The following is a 23477-nucleotide window of genomic DNA, read 5'->3' as shown; positions in this document are numbered from 1 at the left end:
GTGAAAAATACGTAACATATTATATTGACCGCCAGGTGGCGCTAGTGAGGGTGCGTCTCCGGGGCCAGTTCGACGCCGCGTGTCTGACAAGTCGGGGGTCGCTATTGCTGGCGGTAAGTTTATCATAAACCATTATATATATGTATATATATATATTTGTCTCAATAATATAGCTATACGATTTTAATAAACAATAATGCAGACACTGTAAAGAAGCAAACACTGCTTTACCGACTTTAAATAAGGGAACAATACGAAATATAATTATTAAAGAAAGTAATTTCTTTACATACGTATACCATTGAATAACTGTATGTAATATATCGAATTTACGTAAATATTTTACTTGGACCGAATTGATTCCCGCTACTGCTTTAAGCTGAACCAGTAAGCCCAGCGTAGAACGTCCATCTAGAAGGAGGACAGACAACCTTGATTATATCGTGAGAAGACGCTTGTTACGGACCTCTTCCTACTTATTGGATATCTTTGGCGGATCTATACCCAGTAGTGGATGTACTAAAGTCGAAGCGATAATGATGATGTCACTTATAACGAGCCCTATGGTACTGATACGATAGTGAAATAAGAAGTGTGTTTACACCAGATATTTTTCATATTATTCTTACGTATTCCATTTAAACATAAATAAATAAATATGTATTGATCGTTCATCATATTCTCCCTTACCAAGGTCTGCCTTATATGCTCGAAAGGGCTGGATTAGATGTGCAACAAGGTAATAACTTTAATACATTCTAGTTTAGAATCTAGATGTAAGTGTTATGTTGTTTAATTCACTTCCAGTTACTTCATGTTATATACGTAGTGTGAAGAAATAAGGGAGAAGTATAACGGAAAAATTTCTCTATAGTCTACTGATAGACGAATCTCAATTTATTTCTGGAACTGGCTTCTCAAGCAGCTGCAGCATTAATAGCATCAATTAAAGTTTGGTCAAGTGGAGAAGTCTGATTGGTGAAGGATAACACCAATGCATTTAAAGACCTCTTTAAATCTGCGACTCTCTCTACAACTTAATGGACCCAGCATACGCATGGTTAATCCAAGTAATGCAAATAAGTTACGTCTTAGAGAAAATTGTCTTTATAAGATACTAAAGTTTGTTGTAGAAATAAATATAATGAATTAAAAAGTTATTTTAACGTATGTTATTGTAATTATTTATTAATATTTGTTTTACAGAAATACAGCGCAATCGCGAGTTCTATAAGACAGCCGATGTGAGGCCCCCATTCACCTATGCATCGCTTATTCGTCAGGTAACCATACATTTGAAATAAATTAAGATTTTTTAAAATATTAAATTTTAACATACATATTTATTGTGATTTATTTAATATATATAATTCTATTTATATATTAGAGTACATCTATTGAATATTTATTTATTATATATATTATTTATTTATTAAATTACTAATGTAAATGTATTATATATATAAAAATTAAGACCTATTTTATGCGGTCAAGCTATAACTTCAGAACGACTCTACTGGGTTCAATCATCGTTTTTATTAAACGGTTTTATTTAGTTCGACCCGTACGGAATTTATTTGGGTCAAAATTAGAAATTGAAATTTAAGCACCTTCCCGTTATCAGGTTGATCTCAAATTTGGTACACACATTTAATTTAGATGACAATACAATATAATAAAATCAATAACATTATAAATCTAAGATGGCTGCCGATACAAAATGGCGGATTACATATTTTTCCTTAACCCCCTCAATATGGGTATCAAATGAAAGGGCTACACTAGTAAAACACGATGATTATGTCAAAATTTAAAATTCAAGATGGACGCCGTTCCATTATGGCGGACTAGGTACATATTTTTCTACAACCACTACAATATGGGTATCAAAAAACCGTTTAACTTAAAAGTTTTTTAAATGTATTTATTTTTATAAGTTTCTTAAATCATTTTAGTACAAGTTACTTTAAAAAAATTTTGAACAATGCGCCGAAATTTTTAGATGAAATTTTTTTTACACAATTCAATGACTAGAGATTTTAGTTTTTTCATGATGTTTCTTTTTATCATCTGTAAGCAGTCTAGCAAAGTGAAGCAAATGTCTTTTTTATTAAATCTAATGTGTATAGTGTTTTTTTTACAATATATTTTTCACTTTTACTAAACGCAGACAGTTGGGAGAGGGTTACCGCTATTTGAGACGGATCTTTCTTCTCCCAGCTGCGAGTCAAGACAACGTTTTTTCATTATTTAAAATTTTTCTATACACACCTAAAATTTATATATATAAACATTAAAACTTGGAAGTTTTAATAAATTATACAATAATTGGTATTAAACCAAATGTCAGGAAACAAACTTCTGAGATTCTGTTGGAATCCCTTCACCATTATATTTTCACCAATTCTTGACACATCACTTAAAATATACATAAAATGAAGAGGTCCAGGTGAGGTTTGCATGATGGTGTACCGCAACGTTAAGTTCAAGTTCCGCAACTATATTATATATATGTATGTAATCTTTAAGTATTTTATATTGTATTAGTGATGAATAAAAATAACATTGTGATATTTTCAGGCCATCATCGAATCTCCAGATAAGCAGTTAACGCTGAACGAGATCTACAATTGGTTCCAGAGCACATTTTGCTACTTCCGAAGAAATGCAGCGACTTGGAAGGTAGGGCATAAAACTTTATAATAGCTTATCAAGGACATTGGTAAACCAGTTAATTCCTCTTATGACTTGAAACAAAATTAAACTTCATTTGTGTTTTGTAAATAAATATTTACAATTTGATGTATTGGTTTACCACGGTCTCTTGAGTGTCACAGGGAAGTATAAATTGAAAAGAAGAACATGAAATAATTTTACTTTTACCAGAGACAAAACTAAAGTAATCTAAAAATGAACAGCCGCACCTAATATGTGGTACAAAAACTTTATGTTGTAATATAAAATGTATTGATTTACATGATGGAGAATTAATCAGGTAATTTATTATAGTAATATAAAATAATCGTATTTATACAGTTTCATTGTAATCTGGAATATGATTTAAATTTTTAATTACCTAAATAAAGCATTCCAGAAGACATTGAAAACGGAATTATTTTTATAGATATTCTATTTATTTTAAAGCTACCATTTTTTGTTTCGTTATTAAAAATATTTTCGTTTTACACAATGTACATATGGTTACTAATTTCAAAATTTAATTTTTGCAAATAAATGTTTTGAGATGATATGTATCAAAAATTTTATTTACAAAAATTTTTGAAGGTAATTAATTTACAAAATAATTTTTATTATTATTTGAACTTAATTTCGTGAAATATGACTATAATTTGTTTTAACAATATTTTTTTTTTGCTATTCTCATAAAAATTACAATAGACGAATTAATTCTGGACCTATTTTAAGAAGTAAATAAATATGTAGCTTTGTATGTGTTATATAAAATAAGTTGAATATCGTAGATATGTTTTGTATATTATAAGGAGTTGAGGAAAAAATAAAAACATGAGTAAGCGTAAAAACAGAACGCGGTTCGGCACAACCTGTCGCTGCACAAGTGCTTCATGCGCGTGGAGAACGTGAAAGGCGCCGTGTGGACTGTGGACGAGGTGGAGTTCTACAAGCGGCGCCCACAGCGCGCGGCCCACGCGCCCACGCTGCACGCGGGGTACGACCCCACTCTTGAAAAACCTCGACACACTGTCATTCAGGCAGACGACAAACTACTTCCACAATCGATTTCACATTTTACCACACACGTACCTTTTTTTTACACAAAGAAACGCCTATTTACACAATGATATACATTTTAACACTACGATACATTAATTTACACAATGATACATATATTTACAAAATTGTACGATTACAATCATAAATTTCTTACACCATGATACACACTTCCAGTCACTGCTACACTGTTAACTTCTCAGACGACAACCTATTATCATTACAATCGATTTAAAACAATTTTCTACACATATACACCTTTCCACATACATACATTTATTTACTCAATGATACATGATGTTTGATGTGATGATACACTTTTTGCCAACAATACACTTATTTACACCATGATATACTCTTGCAGCCCTCCCAAAACTCTGTCATCCATGCAGAGGACAAAGAACTTCCATCACTATCATTTCCAACGCACATGGAGACTTTTTACGTATTTACACAACGATACGCACATTTACATAATAATACATATTTTACACATTAATACACACTTAAATCTATATGGCACACTGTTACCGTTGCTGACAATAAATGAGTTTCAAACAAATTTGACACATATACACTTTATTCACAAAAATACTCCTATTTACACAATGTTACAAGTCTTTACACCATGATACATCTTGCAACCCCTCGACACTGTATCACTTTGTCTCTACCACACTTGACACTCCATAATCATCAATCATTTTTAAACAATATTCTACGCACATACTCTTTTTTCACAATAATACACAATTTACACTATTATTTACTCATTTAATCACTTAACACACTTTTATCTCTGCAGACGACAGCCGACTCCTACTTTAAAAGTATTAAAAAAATTTACACAAGAACCTTTTTGTACACCACAATACACCTTTTTACACGATAATAAAGGTTTATACATATTTATATTATACATAAACACAGTTATCCACATATATACATAATATTACTCGTATTTACACAATTATACATGTCTATACGAAATGATACACTTACATACTGATATACAATTTTACACAATGATACACCCATTTTACACAGTTGCACTTTTGCACAGTTTTACACCGAATTATCCACAATTATCACCTCTTTACTCATTATTACTTTACTATTCTACGTTTATCATATTGACTAATATTATCCTGAAAATAAAATATAAATGAAATAATAGTTTATAAACAGACATTTCTTTTTTACATGGATGCTTGAAGTACGAACAGTTTTTATATATACAAAAACAGACTTCAATACGACACTTTTCAAGTTTATCTCTTTTTTGCACAAGAATTTCACACATATACGTTACACTTCGACGCTTTTTAAAACAAAAAATTGACCTGATACTTTCAATTTATCACTATGCCTTGATTATTAATGATATATTTCACATTACACTTCGCAATTCATTTATTATGACAATATACACTGATCAATGAACCAATTTACAGACTATCGTCAATTGAATTGTCTTCTTCCCCGATTGACACATGGCTATATTCTTCATTAAAATCGCTGTAACAAATTATTTTGTGTAAATTTATAACACACGAACTTATTGCATGTTTTCATTTTTATTCTAAATTTCATGATTGACACATTTATGTGAACACTTGATTTTAACAAAATAAATATGACGTCATTCATAAACATTTATACTCTCCACTATCTTCGTTATTGAGTTCTATGATGTGAAATACTTTATATATCCAATAAAAGCACTCAATACCTTTTGCACTAAACATGGCGACGGTTTGGTCACACATATGTTTACAAATCACACTCGTTCCGACATTATTAATCTCCTCTTTTAAATATTTTCTATCTAATCTAGACATGTACCTAACTCTTATTGTGTAAATAAACGTTTTTATCTCGTTTCAGATTTTTGAATTTCGTATTTTATTTGTGTAGTGATTTTTGAATTTGTAAGCGGCGTAACCACCGGCGGCCATTTTGTCGGCGCGGTGTTTCCGTTGCGATGTCGGGGTCTTGTTATTATCGTATTTAGGTCTCGTTTCTTGTGTGTGTTCGTGGATTTCAGCGCATCGGTGAATAACGTTTTTTCTCGCTTGCCTATTAACCTCGCTCCTCTCTTCTCCCGTTCCTATGGGGTATCTCTTCTTGGGCGAATCCTGCATGACGGTTCACGCGATCTCCACGACGATCTGTGTGCTCCCATCGCGGTCGAATGTCCTCGACGATTGGAGCACAAACGTTGGGGTTAGATTAAGTTAATGGAGAGTTGAATTGCAGATCGATTTTCTCGAGTAATGTGGATGTTGTTGCTAAAAGGCGATGAATTGTAGAATGCGATCCGGACGAACCTGTCCCTGCACAAATGTTTCGTGCGCTACGAGGACGACTTCGGCTCGTTCTGGATGGTGGACGACGCGGAGTTTGTGAAGCGACGCCACCTGAGCCGCGGCCGGCCGCGCAAGTATGAGCCGGCGCAAGGCCCCAACGCCGCTCCCCAACAGTAAGGGCCAACGATGCAGCCACACGCGACCGACCGTCCAACGAATCTGATTTTATAATTCGTTCCAACGAATCCGATTTTTGAATTTGGAACCACTTTTTTTTCTTTTGAAAATATTTGTGACATTTCTACTTTTCAAAATATTATATCTACACGCGCGTAACAAATGGCCGCTGGGACCATGAACATATAGGCACAGCGTCTGATATCCACAAGGTAGACAGACGCTGGATGCTACACACCGGTCTTATTGAATAATTGATAAGAAAGGACTATATCCAATGGTGTATTTATTACGACTGAAATATCGATGATGATACATATAGTTTTACATTTATAGTGGCAATAAAAAAATCATGATAATTCTTCACAAATATTTTCAAATAATGAAACAATCAATTTAGTTCGTAATTTAAGTATCGTGTTATTATTACGTCAACTTTTAATTGACCATTACCGGTATTACTGTGTATTTAAAGTTAATTTCTGAGATCGTTGGACGATCGTGTCCAAAATAGTGTTTAAATGTATGTGAATTGTTCGGAATGAACCAAAAATTATCAATCTATAATAACACTAGTAATTTTTGGTTAATTTACATTAGATCGATGTTTCTGACTATACGAGTGTATCACTGTGTAAGCTTAGATATATTCAATTTGTCATGTTAGATTGTAACTAGTTGATCACGTGATATAATATAGCGAGATACGATGCTGTACACTGCTTATGTCCACTATCAACTTGAATCAAGCCAGTAGGACATGAGCATCTGACAGTGTTGTATACTCTTAGAGTGCAAAGCTATAACCCAATTGTTTTGCTCTAGGATTTTAACATCGCCCTTCGATCAAATTATTCTAATATATAAGCTTAATTCATATGTTGCGATTGTAATAATGAGAATTCTTTGATCTGTAATTAATGAAACTCCACTATATACGTTATTATGTGAAATCGTGTATATTATGACGAGTAAATGCATGTCAGTTGCATATGATGCAATTTGTAACGGTGGATCGTCGTTGGATACCCAAGTAAGAGTAAAGAGATCTGTCAATTTATTATCCCCATCTTTAACATTTGCATGCTTCACTCCTTCCACTGCATCAGGTAAGTGATTCCGCTTTTTAAGCTTCGCTCGTGCATCTTTGTCGCATGCTAGTTAGTCTTTTTCGATATCTTTTCGTATACGCTTGCCCCCTTTTTTATAATCTGTTTTATTCTATTTATCTTTTTATATCTTTTTTCACATCAACATACGAATTCAATTACTTCTCTTTTGACAACCGATACAAATTAATTGGACGTTATGTTCGTATCATTCCAAATTCAACACTTCACAAATGAAACACTTTAACAGAATACACTTTGTTATTTCACTAGATTTGTACATTGAGAAGATGTCTGGGGTATGATTATATTTCTCTACATTTAAAATATTAATTTTGTTTTCTGAATTTCCAAATTCAGAAAGTTCAATTCTAAATATTTTAAATTTTATCCGAAAACATCTAAATTTCAATCAAATTTGAACCCAGAATTAATGATTATTTAAATTACAGAATAAAGCTTAAATTTTTGAATATTAATATAGTATATGTTGACAGGTTTATGGGAGCTCAAAGTCCACCAATGATGACTAGCCCTCATGGGTACAGCGAAGCTTTGAAACGAAATCTTCAGGTACATGCTTTATCACAACTTTAAGTCTTACAACATCTGATCCACATCTAACCGTTTGTTTTATTTATCAGGGCATGATGGAAGATTGCAATTTGTCTTACATATCCGGAGAGGATCACATGATGCAAACAGAGGAATACCCATCTGCCCACGATGACTACAGGTACATATATTATTACTCCATAAATAGACATCGTTATCATTTCAGGCACAGGACGCCCACAGCTGGACATAGGCCTCCTCCCATAGATTTCCAATAAAACCAAGTTGGTAGCAGCTTGCATCCAGCTTTTCCAACGACGTTAATGAAATCGTTTGTGTACCTTTTGGGCGAATGTCTCACACTGCGTTTGCCGGACCGTCGTCCCAATTTCAGAACCTTAAAGTTCAGCTATACAGCCTGCTCACTATCATATGAAATTCCTTAAAAAGAAAGGAAAACTTTATGTTGCTTATTATCAAGTTACAATCTATTAAAAAGTTTGAATTTACATTATAAAACTAAGTCTTGATAAAATATATTTGGAAAGTTAATTATTGGTTTTCTGTTGTGTAGCCGGCCCACGATGATGAATGGCTATGGTGGTAGCAGTTCCACCCACGACGTGAAGGCAGAAGACCTCAGCGCGAACGATGGCCAGGACATCAAACCCAATATCTACTCGCTGAAGAACGAGATGCAAGCCTCTGATTACTCTAATAAAGGTAAATATACTAGCCGTAGCCGGACGCTTAATCCACTAATTTTTGGTTCTAATGTCTACCCAGTTGTTTTTCAATTCATCGTTGTCGAGCCATAACAAAAACATGTTTACAGAATTAGTTGAAGTAGTGAATCTGGATTTTTTTTTTTAATAACATATACTACGATTCATTTAAGATTTATAAGCGTGAATGTACGAGGGGTAATGCAAAAGTAATGATAATCAATGATAAATACATAAATAACATGGTTATAATAAAAATTAATTTCTGCATAGTCTCATAACAGGTCTATACATCTAGACTATCCTTAGAATTTCCTCAGAAAAAACAAATCTTAGAATTGACCCTTGAAAAAATCCCCTTCTGCGGACATCACGTCGCCATCGTTGTCAAATGCCTTGGACCTGATAAAAGGGAGATGTTCTTTGAGCTGATAAAAGAGAAAGAAGTCATCGAGGAAGGGACGGCAACAGCTTAATGAGCCAGCGCGTTGTTTTGGTGAAACAGCATTCCCGTTGTATTAATTCTGCATAATAGGAGCACGTAATAGTGGCTCTCTTCTCGCAGTCTTGCACAATAATAATTTCTTCAGCGTATCAAAAAATCCATAATCTTCCCTGCTCAGCTTGACATTTCGAATATCTTCGATTGCTGTTTAGTTTCGTGATTAAAGTGTTGGATCCAGCCTTGGTCAAAAACCTGTCAAAAATACCCTGGTCTGCTGAGAAATTTTCCAAATATGCCCATGAAATGATGCCTCGCTTCTTCTTTTGCTCGTTGGTTAACATTTCCCACTTATGATTCTGTTGCAAGGATTCTTTGAACATTTCTCTATTACAGAAACATGCCGGATGGTCACTTTTCGAATGGTCAATACAATTTAGCTTTATCCACGTTATGGGACGTGGAAGGGCGTTGTTCACTATGGTCGTCTTTTGTCAATATTCTTCCCTACTTAAACGCCTTGGCTTAGCGTGCAAATGTGGAATGTGAAGAAAAAGAGTCTCCTAAATTTTTCGCTAAGTCGCTGTGTATGTCTTTGGTATATATTTTTATCAAGAAGATATATTTCATGACATTTCTGATATGTTTTTCTTCTTCCATTATAATATTAAAATTTCTTTTTTAGTTTGATTTTAAATGAACATAGCTCTCCGGAACCGTGACCGTGCCATTTTTTTTCTTGAAAACTTAACTCTAGAAAAAACCGATTATCATTATTTTTGGAACACCTCTCGTATAGGTCATTTACTGTCAATTAACGCATAATACATATTTTGACAGGTCAATCAAATTCACGTTACAATTCAACAGATTATACAAACAGCAAGGAATCATCGAGCAACCGCTCCAGTCAGCCAAGTCCGTATGACGACTACCAGCGTTCCGACGATCGATACCGCCCCACCATGTCTCACATCAAAGACGAGGCCGAGAACCTCTCACTCAACGAACAGAGATCTGACAAGTAGATGACGGATGAGAGAGTGATCCAGACAGAACAGACGCTCTCTAACGGACAGTGATTTTAAAACTACCCACGAAATATTACGAACTTATTCAGAAGCTGTGGAGTTGATTTTCATATAGCCGATATAATTTCAAGTAGTCGTAGCTTCCATATGAGTATGTTATACTTATTGTACGGGTGTAGACTTTCTTAGCCTAGTGGATATGTGTTCAGGAAGGTGTAAACGTATTTTAGCTGAATGTAGTTATTTAACTTTAGTTTGTTAAGTCACGTTTCAAGTATTATAGTTAATATACGGTAATTGCGTTCATATTGTTTTCTATACTTTAGGAAGGTATTTCGAATTGTTATAGACTAAGCGAGCCGAGGAACGGAGTTGTTTTAACCGACTCTTCGACGACCTTAAAAGGTCCATATCAATATTTAAATTTTAATATTTAATCATTTGTAATATAAAATTAAGAACAATAAGTAGTTGTATTTGGTATATTTAAATAATGGTACATAGATCGACACGCATAGCGTTATGTTCGCTCGTCTCACTGACAGTACGAATTTTGACAGTTGATTTTTTTTTTGAAGTTAGATCTCAGAGCTAGCGCGCATTTGAAGGAACATAGCCGGCGTTGCAATGTCGTGATTTAAATGATCTGAAATTGATTTCGTCTAACCGTGCCATACACAAATGGTACCATTTAAATTGCTTTCTTGTGATTCCATGGAATTGTTTATTGATTTTATTTTATAATTTTTACTTATAAGTTTAAAAAATGTAAATATTTATGATCATTACGAGCTGTAAATTGTTTAAATAATAAACGGTAGGCCCTAGTTAACGTTTGCCGCATTAAAGCATATTGAATCGTTCATGTTGTAGGAAATTTAGTGAAAAAAAAATAATAATGATACGTAGTAGTAAAATTTTCACTGTACCTATATTATTCGATTTTTGAATTGTTTTAATTTTTTTGTTGTGTAAACATTGCATTTGTAGGTATGTATGCATTTACTATGGTAACTCGATGGACGGCCGGTTCTTCCCCGTCGTGGTAATTTATCTTATTAATAAAAGAGGGTGGACTATCATATCACAATTATGTATGTATAGTAAATAAAATAATCATTACATATACGGATGTCTTTTGGTAAAACGCATTTAAACTTTTGAAATATAATGTTCCAATATTGTTACATCGATTTCATAGACACTGCCCGTTTATTTTTTGATTTGACAATGTTTAAATTTATTTTTTAAGAAATATTTTCCATTGGTTTATGTATTATAAAATGTCATGATGTATTTTTAATGTATTTAGGTTTTTTTATTTTATTTAAGATTAAAGTTCGTTGTACATTTCGTATAAGTTTAGGAATACTTAAAAACGCATGTATACGTATTCATTGAATTCGTTTTAGTTTTTTCTTATATCTGGGTGCAGTGACAAAATGACAGCTGTCGCCACTTGTCATAAACCGTACCTCCATCTTGGATTATTTTAAATTGTTGTGTATTTTCAAAAAATCCATATTTTTATCGTTCGCAAGTACAACTGACTTTAACAAACAGTTGGAAACATCTGGAATTGATTTTATGTTATTATTGTTATAGTAATTATTTTACTAGCCCTATTTCGCTATTTAAGAGGAGTTAAACGAAGCACTTGTGTGCGAGTGAGAGAGATGTCCATTTGTTGAAATCTCTTTGTCCCACAATGGCGCCCGACGTGGGACCGTACATTTATTGATCATTGTAAATTATATACTTAATTAGTGTTGTATTAAACCAAATCATACAATTACATGTGTGTTTTATTTCGTTTCTTATCTACATGTAAGACATTTCCACCTGTGTGCTGACTCATAACGGACTCTCTAATAATGGAAATGAATTTGGTAGGAATAGTGGTGAAAATTATCGTTATACATACATAGCATAGCAACATATATTTGTGAGCCCAAATAAGTAAATAGATAACTCTACAACAAGGAGTGAGAGAAGCGAAGTGGGATATTGTTTCATCAGCTATGAATGGATCACATGTTGAAGTTAAACAACGTTAAATAAATAAGAAACCTTCTTTAATGATATGTTAATATAATTTTTAATTTATTTCTCCATTATCATACTTGCGTCAATATAACATATTACCGCTGTCACCCCCCACTTCGCTTGGCTCGACTGTCTTTTCAGTGTAAATTCGTAAAATTTTTCCTCAGTAATTTTTAACATGCCCTAAAAATTGTGACTAATTTTTTTCGAAGGACCTCCCCTTAAACCCTTTTGACAGTAGAAAATAGTAAAATTCGTTCTTAGCTGAACATTATTAAGTTAATGTAATGTCCTTGTCAAATTTCAAGTATCTAAGCCGTTTGATTCCAGAGATATCTTGATAAATCAGTACAAATATGTCTTTTAAATGGCAATGTCGTTTATTATATAAACTTATGTATGTAGTAAAGTTTGTGATTTTGTTTCGATGAAATATTAGATTGAAATGCTTAATAATCATGTTATGGAATTAAAAAAAAATCAACACTTTTTTTAAAGTTATTAAAAACATGCCCCCAAAAAAAAGTTAAACTTGCTAACCGAATGACGGTTAAAAAGAAAATAAGACGATATATAATCTGTAAACATTGTCATGTGCGCCGATATCGATTTAACGGACGTCTCGAATGATTCATTGCAGTCACATTTGCTAACCAGCCGCATCGCGCCTCAACTCATGTTCCGATCATACGTTACTATTAAAAATAAAAACTTCGGAACACTCATATCCGCTGAGTGACACATCCTACACACGTTTCTTATTTTATTAATTGAATTGTTTGTTACCCTTTATATTTAATTGCATTTGCTTGTCGAAAACATGTTTTCACTACTGGAGAATATGCGCTTACGCAACATTAGTTTTATTTTCTTATTTTAGTAATAAAGCGTTAAGGTAAATTATATTTTCACATATCATTTTATATTCTTTATAGGACTTGTAGCGAAATAACCACAGTTGTCAAAATGCTTTCGATTATCTGTCAATCCATCAGCGCATGCGCAAAAACTAAGGACGCGCGGCGTATGATTGGTAGGCGATTGTCAAAACTGCTTCTCACGCCGAAAAATATTATTCTTCTAATATATAAAATTCTCGTGTCACGGTGTGCGTGATTGAACTCCTCCGAAACGGCTCGACCGATTTTCGTAAATCTTAGCGTGCATGTCGGCTAGGGTCATCATCAGACATCTATTTTTTCCCACTAATTTTTTTTTATTTTTTAGACAAAATTTTTGTTTTTATTTTTTTATGACACAGCATACAAAAATACATACAACCTTAAATTTTCACCGCTCTACGATCAACCCTTATTTTTATTCGTTAATTAAAAACTTTAATTTTTTTCCAAAACGTTTGCGGGATCAGCTAGTGAAATATAAAAATGGCGAACGGCGTCAAGTGACATATGTGTTGTTGTTTGTGAATTTGTATTAAATCTTTAGTGCTGTGATGGAATATGGAATTAAATACTATCTTATCTTATTTTGAATCAATGTTTCATATTTACAAATGAGTGGTTCAAAAGTGGTAAAACTTTCAAGTTTTATGCAAAAAATATCATTCGCATTACTAACTAACTATAAATAATTTACTACGGTGTTGATGTATCTGAAGTTGTAGGCAGATGACTTTTAAAATAAAATGTCTATCTTTCATGCAAGCGTTTTAATTTTTGTGTTCCAACTCGATAGATGTTGTCTCTAACATTGCCTACCAAACCTGTTAAACTCCACCACAGATTCTTACTGCTGCCCAAAAGGCATATGCAGATTCCGCGGGCCTTAGTTGGTAGGGCGCATAGTGCGCTAGTCTAAAACTTTTTAAAGCAGCGAAACACGTGGGCAACCGGGAGGATTTTATTGATTTATTTTACGAAAAAGAGATGTATGGATTACTTACAACTTAAAAGCTAAAGTTTGCATGACACATGTTTTTAAAGAAACTGGTATTTTAACTTTTGCTTCTCGATACATATTAATTTAATATATTATTTATGCGCCTAAAATTTTAATTGTTAAATAAAAAATAACGACAGATAAACGATAAATACTAGAAATAATGAAAAAACTCGTAACGCCTTAATTTCGTCTTGCGCCACGAATTATCATAAATCTTCGGTTTCTTAGTTTTTTTAAATAATTCTTATTATAGAATTCAAGTTTTGAGTTAGAACGTAATGTGCGGAACTAGATTTGGTGTTACTGTGTCGAATTAAATGTCGATGCTCATTCAGGAAGCTAATTATTGTCATGGACTTCTTGTAAAATTACATTTTTAAAAAGCAACTGTCGAGTTTCTCGCCGGAATTTCTAATCAAAACTGTCTACCGAATTGCTTGATAATTCGAAAGTGCTTGTAACAGCTTATTCGAATAAAGAATTTTCAGACCTTTATTTATATATATATATATATATATATATATATATATATATATATGTAAATATTTAAATAAATAGTCCCGCTAAGATTATGTCCTCATCTTTTCAGGTATGGGACTTTTATCATCCGAACAGGTGGTAGATTCTTGACGTCAATAAATGATGTAATTTATCAATTATATATTCAATTAAGTATTATATATATTTATTTAATAAATAATTTAGTGTATATATATATATATATATATTTAATTAAGTAGGATATTCAATAAGGAGTTATTAAATTTAAATTTGTATTATTTCAAATATTTTTGAAATATATCCATCGCTTTTTCTATTTACTCAAAAATTAATAAATATCTGAAGTTATTTACATCATAATTAATTCAGGCATATGATGTCCACAGCTGGACATAAGATTCCACCATACTTTTCCAACAGGAACAATCTGCAGTCTCTATTCCCCATTGGCTGTGTTCCGTGCGCTATATGACTTTGTCCCTGCTACTTCAAATTGCCTTGGCTATGTCGGTTGCTTTCGTTCCTCTATAGAGGTTACCTTCAAAAAATTTGCAGCACTATAATTAAAAAATACTAAACTACTATATTCGTTAATTTTACTATTACATAAAATTGAAATGTTGATCGTTCGCAACGGATTATTACGTGAAAACATCGCAAGCTTGCTGCAACTTGTCTTTAATAAAGGAATGGTTTAAAAAAAGACTCGCGTTATGTTATTATTATAAAGGCGCAGTGTAATTTCATCGATACGCCACCGTTGCGTACGCGCGCTTGATTTATGACATGCGGCAAGTGCATGCGGGATGCGACTGTCGATATTCATTATATCGATATATTTAACTTGAAAATACGAGGAAATATAACATTAATTATTTTGTTAGTGAATTGAAATACATTTAACACAGATACTGCAACTGTTTTTGTTAAAAAAAATGATAAAGATAAGATAAAAGAAAATTTTTTGTTCTTCACTAGAACTTTTAAGAGAATTGTCATTGACCGTCAACTTATTTTTTTATTAATCTATTTTATTTTTGAATCTACTTCGCTTCGCAAGATGCTAAACTTGTGCAGAAGAAGCAAGAAGAAACTTTAAAATACATCTTTTAATGGTTTAACAACATGGATTTAAATTATAATATTTGATTATATTTTTAATAAATCATAATACGGCTTATAGTTTTTCTTTTGATGCTAATCCTATTGAGCAATGGTGGTCCAGCGATAGAGGACTGTGACATGAGATCGTAGGTCGCGGTTTCAATTCACTAAATGCAATCTTATATAATACACACTGTGCATTAATTATAAAGAATTTCCACTGCTCATACACAAGTGTAAACAGGTAGAATAAAAATAGACGTTTAAAGCTTTTGTTTAAAAATATGCTGCATATTCCCTCGCTTAAAGATATCATCATCATCATGTCAGCTTCTATCAGGTCTTGATAATGTCTTTAGTCCACCAAGTGGGCGGTCTACCAACGCCACGTCTACCGGCCCGTGATCATCACTAGAGAACCTTTCAGGCACAATAACCCATGGCTACCAAGCCCACTATTACTTCAGAAATTCAGTTCTTCTATAACATTTATTTAATTTTGTAAAACCCCGTAAGCTCCTTAAAAATTCTAAAGTAAATAGAAATATCGATAAAAATCTTCGCCGCACATCCCTTGAACCTACTGACATGTGGCTCTTAATTATAACAGCAGTCGTAAGCAACTACAAAACCACTGAACCGACAAAAAACGTCCAAAATAACTGTATTCTTAATCCCGATCTGGTTACTGAACTCGTCTATAATAAAAAAAATATCTTTTTTTTCCCCGCCCACATGTCCACGAATGGGTTAAAGATTTTTTTTTTAACGTTCCAAAATGTGTCATTTTGATTCGAAATGGAAAGTTAGGGGTTAAGTTAGTGTTCCCGAACGCATTTTTAGTGAGCGCGTTAGTTTTTTTTTTGACGATATTTAAAAGAAACGAGATGAGTAATGGTCTGACACATGGCAATGATTCGGAATTTTTGTTGTCATGCGACACACGTGAGAAACTATTTTTTGAATATGAACAATTTTTAATCTGTGTTTATTTTTAAGAACACGATCTATATAACTTAGGATCCTTTGAGAAATGTTTTTTGCAGTTATTTAAATAAAAAAATATGTTAAACGAAAACATACAGCTGCTCTAGAGTTTTGATTACCTATAAAAATCTAGAAAGCTCTTTGAATTTTAGCATTATCAAACACATTAACAAAGAAGATTGCTTATAGATATAAAAGCTTCAAGCGGGTAATATATCTCTATGAAGTGATCATTCTGAAATATGATATATTAATATTTTTTTTCTATTTCATCTCTTTCTTTTCAGCCGATACACGTGCACTGCAAAATATTAGCCTCCCCAAGAGATATGTCTGCTCTGATTGGTGATCGCAGTGTGGTATTATGGTACGCAGAAGGCGCTGCTGCCCATCCTCTGGAAACTTGTTTGTGAGCAGTGACAGTCCTTTTTAATTATTGTACAAAGTGTGAATCTACCTATGATCGCAAGTTGATTATGGCTGAAGTAATGATAGGCATATGCCTTCATAAAATTTCCAGAAAGACCGGTCGAATTCGATCAACGTCTTTCGAGGACTTTACCCAAAATCACGTGTTCACTTCGTAGGTCGACGTTCGACCTGACGCCTGTCTGCCCATGGTCTCCACTCCAGAACTTTAAGGCATTTTTACTTACTACTTGTTTGGCATTAATATTAAAAATATGGGGAATCTTTAATTAATTTTCTGGGAATAGTTGTCTGTCCTGCTGCACGATTTTACACTTGACGTTGATTTATGGGACGCCGTGTATAAACAGGTAATTTCTGTCCAGTATAGTTCACGGACCGATGTAGCTGTAACAACCTTAGGGCTAACAGCATCATCACCTTTCGAAACAATACGGGTAATTTCTGATGACAGGCAGATGGCAAGATATCAGTAAGATGCGTGGCGCAATATCAAATGTTAACTAGTCTGAACATAAACCATAAATATATTTTACATATTGTAATCATTTAATAAGAATAAAAAGTTGTATATTTTCAACATTATAATTATATACGAAAACAATATGTTCCACGAGCGTCTCGTCAGTTTCATGAATAATAATCTAGAAAAAACAGTTTAATATAATATCATCAGATTTAGTGTTAATGAACGCAAACGATTATAATGTATTGTCAGACATTCAACGAAGTTTATGATAAGCAACGATAATTTAAATTCAAAACAAACTTATCAATGTACAACACTGTAAGGTTCGATTATCAAAAAAACAAACGCTGAAATCTTAGGAATATAATTTGATATAATATCATCCGTGTAATTAGATGATCACTTAGTGGAAGTGAACAACATCGATAATATATCTTCGTCACGTATACATAAAAGTACATCATATATAACAATAAGCAATGATAATTTAAATTAAAAACAAACTAATCAATGTAAACCAAACAATAATCAGTTCTCCAGTACGCAGTAAACTCTAAAAGCGTAAGAAAATAATTTGATATAAAATCAAGCATAGTTAGATGCTCACTGTATCGAAGTCAACGTCATTGGTAATATTTCTTCGTCACACGTACATAGAAGTGCATCATTAGCATAGATAATTTATAATTCAAACAAACCAATCAATGTAAACAGCGCACTGATCAGTTTTCCAGTTAAAAAAAAAACATCAGGTCGCAATGAAAGGGTTTTTCTTCGTTTAAAAAACAAGCACATCTAGCTTTCAAAGAAAGTTTATTTATACGGAGCTTTTTTATCCATGTGCGGGGAGGCGTGTGGCACAATTATGCCGCTACCATTATTGTATTTATTTCTGTTTCGGCCACATGTGCGCGTGCGGTTACGTCTGCCGCTTTCAGGGCTTCCACGACTTGCGGGTCGCATCGAGACATACCTAGACTTTCATATTCGTTTAATTTTTATAACGCTCTTTTGTTAATCAACTGCTTATGTACGTATGCAGTGGGTCCTTAACACATTTGCATCATAAGCTTATAACCAATCATTTTATATATGTGTTTAGTTATAGGTGTAAAGGTTGCGTCTAGATTAGTATTATTAGATAGATGCATAAAATACTGTATATAGCTGGTTTATCAGAAAGGAGACTGTCCCTAAAGTATTTTCCGCTACTTTTTCCATCAATGCTAATGGTTATTTAGCTACTTATGTCAAGACACACTATAAAGCATCCGCCTACGCGATGTATAAGCTCAGCGGGCTCCAACCCTCTTGTACGACATTACAATAAAAACTTTTTTCTATTAATCCGGTAAATAGTAGTATGGAGTAATCCGAGCTGAATGGGAGCCTTCGAGTTTCACTACCTGAAAAGAGTAAGGTTAGACACCCTCTGCGCCCTGCCTCCTCACAACCCGTGGAACCTGACAAATGTCATTTGAACAGCAATGACAGTCCGTTCCAAAAAAAGAAATTGTTAAGTTCATCAATTAACCCACAAGGTAGTAGTATTACCTAGTTAAGGTTGATGGAAGATGCAGTATGCAGGTCATTTACTGCTGGAATATATACTGGGAAGGCATAAGACCAGCTGTGGATGTTCTATGAATGAATGATTATTATTTTTTATTTGTTTAACTTCAAAAGAATGTATCAAAGAAATAATAATAGCGATAGAAAAATATTTAAAATATTTTTACGAAATATCTTATTTGTTAAATATATGAAAGCGACCCGCTGTTGGTTGCCGAAGAAGCTCGCGAGTGTGTTAATTTGGTGTACCACCGCGACGATCAGCGCTTCTCAAATGTTACAGCTTTCACTGGGCCTACAGATTATGTCAATATTATATTATTACTTCACTTCGCGGAACCACTTCCTTAAGATGTCTAATTTTTATGGTTCTTATTTAAGCATAGAATGAGTAATTTTGATTAATTTTTCACCATAAATTTACTATTTCGTAAATAAATACATAATAATTAAATTATTATTTTAATAAAGTTAATAGAATACTAAACGATGTTTCTGATCCTTGGTTAATATGTAATTTTAGTAGGCATCTTTTTCAATATAGAATTTGTTTTGGCACCCTTTGATCAAGAACGTAATTATGTTTGCTCAACTCCTGTTTAACGGCAGATATGGTGATATTCCATCTTGAGTTTTTATATTTTTGTCTTTTTATAAATCGCAGTTAGGACAAAAGTCACCTCTCAGGGTATATCTTAATTATGGCCCAATGTTCTATAGAGCTGTGATTCATCTCGGAACCTCAATGTATATTGACAGACCATGTATAGGGCCAGTAGGTGGCGACCTGAATACAACATCATCCGACGACATTAACAGCCATCGTTGTCAAGTTTTAATTTTAATAACACAATAATTATTTCATCTTAATACTAACATAATTAAAACGATATTTGACATGTCGAGTTTTATTAAAATATTAAATATTGTTCATTATAAAACTGGTAATTATTTTCTAATCAACTGTGTAAGGATTAACACTCCCATGTAATATATTTAAGACGTTTATTTAAGACAAAGACTTTTAACAAAATCCTATAACAGTGTGTAGGTGTTTTAGGTTATAATAAAGCTTATCCATACTGTTCAGTATAATTTTAGGATATTTATAGATTGACATCCAAATAAAAACTCGATTGAGTTTGTGGTAATCACTTTTCAAATCAGGACCCGTTTGGAACTCTCGTAGCTCAATCTGGTTGTAGTATATATTAAATTGTGTTCTACTACTATTTTTCGTATAACGTATACAAGTAAAAATCATTTTTTATGAATAATAATGTGTTAAACAAATAATTAAAGATATTTTAGTGAAAAGTGAATACGAACACATTTAAAATCATAAAACTAATTATTGAGTAACAGTTTGAGAAGCGCTAGCTACTGGACAAGTGCAAGCGTTTCTCGGTTCCATCTTGCGTCCTAGATAACGTTACGTGAAACAATACTTAATAATTCCATTAATAACACACTTGTGTGTAAAATCGTGCACGGTAAACCGAAGCTTCGGCATATTTCAACGTAAACAAATATCAAAAGAGTTTAGAATACAACATAAACATTGATATGATCGAAGTGCATCTGTTAGATAATTTTGACATAATGTATAGCGACCATATTCAGTCCATAAGAACTCTTTTAAATATGTTGTTTAATTTTTTAATACGTAATAGTGTCTTTATTATATTCACAGATAATAATCGATTTCTAACAGATGCGTTTATATTTTATCTGTGTATTTATTTAATCTTCATCTAAAAACTTTGAGTTATGCAAATTACGGGAATTCGTAAAAAGTTGCATATTTAAGTTAGGAAACAATATATGTTCAAATAATAAAGTTATATGCATACTATGTAAGTTAATAAATAGATGAGTTACATCTATATGTGTGTTTGCACACGATAGCTTCAAAAATTATCAAATCGCCGTGAAATTTTGGTATTTATTATCAGGTATATCACAGGAAAAGTTTTTAAAAAATTGTTTAATTTTTTAATCAATTAATGTTTGAGGTATCAAAACTGCCATTTTTGGTCAGCTGTATATATATATATATATATATATAATCGTGCGGTGTACTATTGTATCGGTGACCTGTGTACTATTCCTATATTTGTATGTTGTATTTTTTGTGATGCAATATAATGTAATAAAGTAACTTTCATTGTAATTTCTTTTTTATTTCTTTGATCAGTTCAATAAACATGGTTTTAAAAGCGTGCAACAGCCTGGAAAAATCTGTCTAATGGAGACAGAAATAATTGGCCACAAACCGCAGTCATGACGAAGCGACCAAAAGAAAATCAATATAAATATAAATATTGTCGGTAATATATATATGTATAAATTTATTCTTTTTCTTTTCAGCCAATAGACGCTGCAAGGCATAGGTATCCCCCAAAGATAGCTACGACCCGTGACTTTAACTATGTCGACGGTCCACGTAGTAAATTACCTCGTTGTTGTCACCCTGGTCGCCAGGTATTTGGTGCCGATCTGTTTGGTGAACATACCAGAATCACCTGCGCAATGAGTTGTTATGATACGCTAAGTACGCTGCTGTCCATCCTCTGGAAACCGAACCCTCTGTCGCCAGGTACGAGGGAAGAAATAGGTTAGATTTTTAATAATTTACATTGAGGGTTTTAACTTTGTTTTTTTTTTTTCCACGTATCTTTTTATCTAAATAGTACGGCTGTATTAAGTTTTCAAAAACTACTATACTACTATTTTATATATCTACTAGTTGAAAAGGAAATTTACATATGGTATAAGTAATATATAAATGTTTAATGCTATATATTACTACTATTTTAAAGATTATTTTTTTTATTTTGGGATTCCGAAAACTTGCTTTCTCTTTTTTATAACATGTTTTATTTTAATTGATCATGTTTTTTTTTGATAGTTATTACTTTGCCCCTATTTAGGGAAGCACAGGGTCTTTCTCTTCTCATTTATTTACTTTCCCATTTTCAATTTCTTTCCCTCCTTACATTCTTCACAATATCTTTCATTCCACAACTATTTTTCGTCACAATATCTTAGACTCTTATTGTCTTCCTTCCTTTCCTACTGTCTCCTTTCCTCTCCTAAAATACAGTAAACTACTTCTTTAAATCACAGTGCAGTTTTACCAATTGTATTTTTCCTTCTTACTGATAATGTTATTAGTGAGGTTCGAGTGCAATTAATATTCGCACTTAAGCGATGCATGTTTGCCATACATCTTAACAGGAAGTTATAAAATGGGTCGGCGAAATGAGATTACGAATTTCTATCGCACGCTATTTCACCATCTGTTATGATTAATTACCAAACAGAACTATGTACCTATTACATTCGCTACATTTTCTAGTGCGAATTAGCTTACTGGCAAAACAAAAATATAAAGTGAAGACGCATTAATGTTATATTGAAGACGATAATATCTTTTTAAAATAACAAAATTCGATAGTTTAATTAGAGAAATTTAAAACATAAATGTTTGAAGAAGTTAGTAGATACTTTTATGTTTATTTATTTAGGTACACCAGCAGTTTACATAAATTAAAATTATAATAAAAATTACAGGATTAATAATGTTTTAGTTATGTGTTCTTTATAGGTGACACAAGATAAAAATTTTACTATTTACAACATTGCAGAAAGATCAGACCACATCAAATCATAAATAAATTGATTGAATAAATATTGAAGAGAAAATTGATCGCACGTAACAGGAAACATTTGCCTTGATACACCAAAAGGGCTCTTAAATTTAATATATTTCCTCTGACGTGCAATCATCTTTAAGGCTGTGTGCTTAAAAACACTCAATTAAAATTAAAAATCTGTTAAAGATACAGTGAATTATTAAGGAGGTTTTAAAATACTCTATAAGAGCCGCGAAAGACATCGATGGGAGGCAATTGTTACTACTAAAACAAACATGGCGGTCAGAAAATCTGTCTCTAGAAATAACATAATTATCATCAGCATTTCACCAATAGGAAGTCGACTGTTTCGAAATATCTTTCAAATGACCTAAAATGTATGTATTTTTGCACACACACACACACATATGTATATATATATATATATATATATATATATATATATTTATATATATATATATTTATATATATATATATATATTTATATATATATATATATAATTGTGACGAACAGAAGAGGATTAAGTGAAGACATTAAGATAGAAGGAAAAAAGTATGAAATTTTGTCGAAAAATTATTATTCAATAATTGTTGTTCCTCTGTACACAATATAGGGGAAGTACTACAGGCCCCCAATAGTGGGAGCAACAAAAAAAATACAAACAGATTAAAGTATAAGATATCGTACAACTTATAGCTACAAATATTCC

At 32.5% G+C, this 23477-nt stretch overlaps 1 protein-coding gene across 1 annotated transcript in view; it reads left to right on the top strand.

Annotated features, from left to right (window-relative positions):
- FoxP (forkhead box P) overlaps window positions 1-11881 on the top strand; it is a 104871-nt gene extending 92990 nt beyond the window's left edge. The window contains exons 11-18 of the mRNA XM_068768564.1: window positions 36-113; window positions 1207-1283; window positions 2581-2682; window positions 3546-3688; window positions 7843-7918; window positions 7990-8081; window positions 8475-8623; window positions 9938-11881. Of these exons, the coding sequence (XP_068624665.1) occupies window positions 36-113; window positions 1207-1283; window positions 2581-2682; window positions 3546-3688; window positions 7843-7918; window positions 7990-8081; window positions 8475-8623; window positions 9938-10095 (875 nt within the window). The 3' untranslated portion in view covers window positions 10096-11881. The remainder of the gene's footprint in view (window positions 1-35; window positions 114-1206; window positions 1284-2580; window positions 2683-3545; window positions 3689-7842; window positions 7919-7989; window positions 8082-8474; window positions 8624-9937) is intronic.
- The last annotated feature ends 11596 nt before the right edge of the window (window positions 11882-23477 follow it).

Source organism: Battus philenor, unplaced genomic scaffold (assembly GCF_028537555.1).
Source record: "Battus philenor isolate CCGP_79_NKW_IND1 unplaced genomic scaffold, ilBatPhil1.0.hap1 SCAF_26, whole genome shotgun sequence".
NCBI lineage: Eukaryota > Metazoa > Arthropoda > Insecta > Lepidoptera > Papilionidae > Battus > Battus philenor.
The sequence above is the reverse complement of the archived record's forward strand: the minus strand, read 5'-3'. Positions and strand labels throughout refer to the sequence as shown.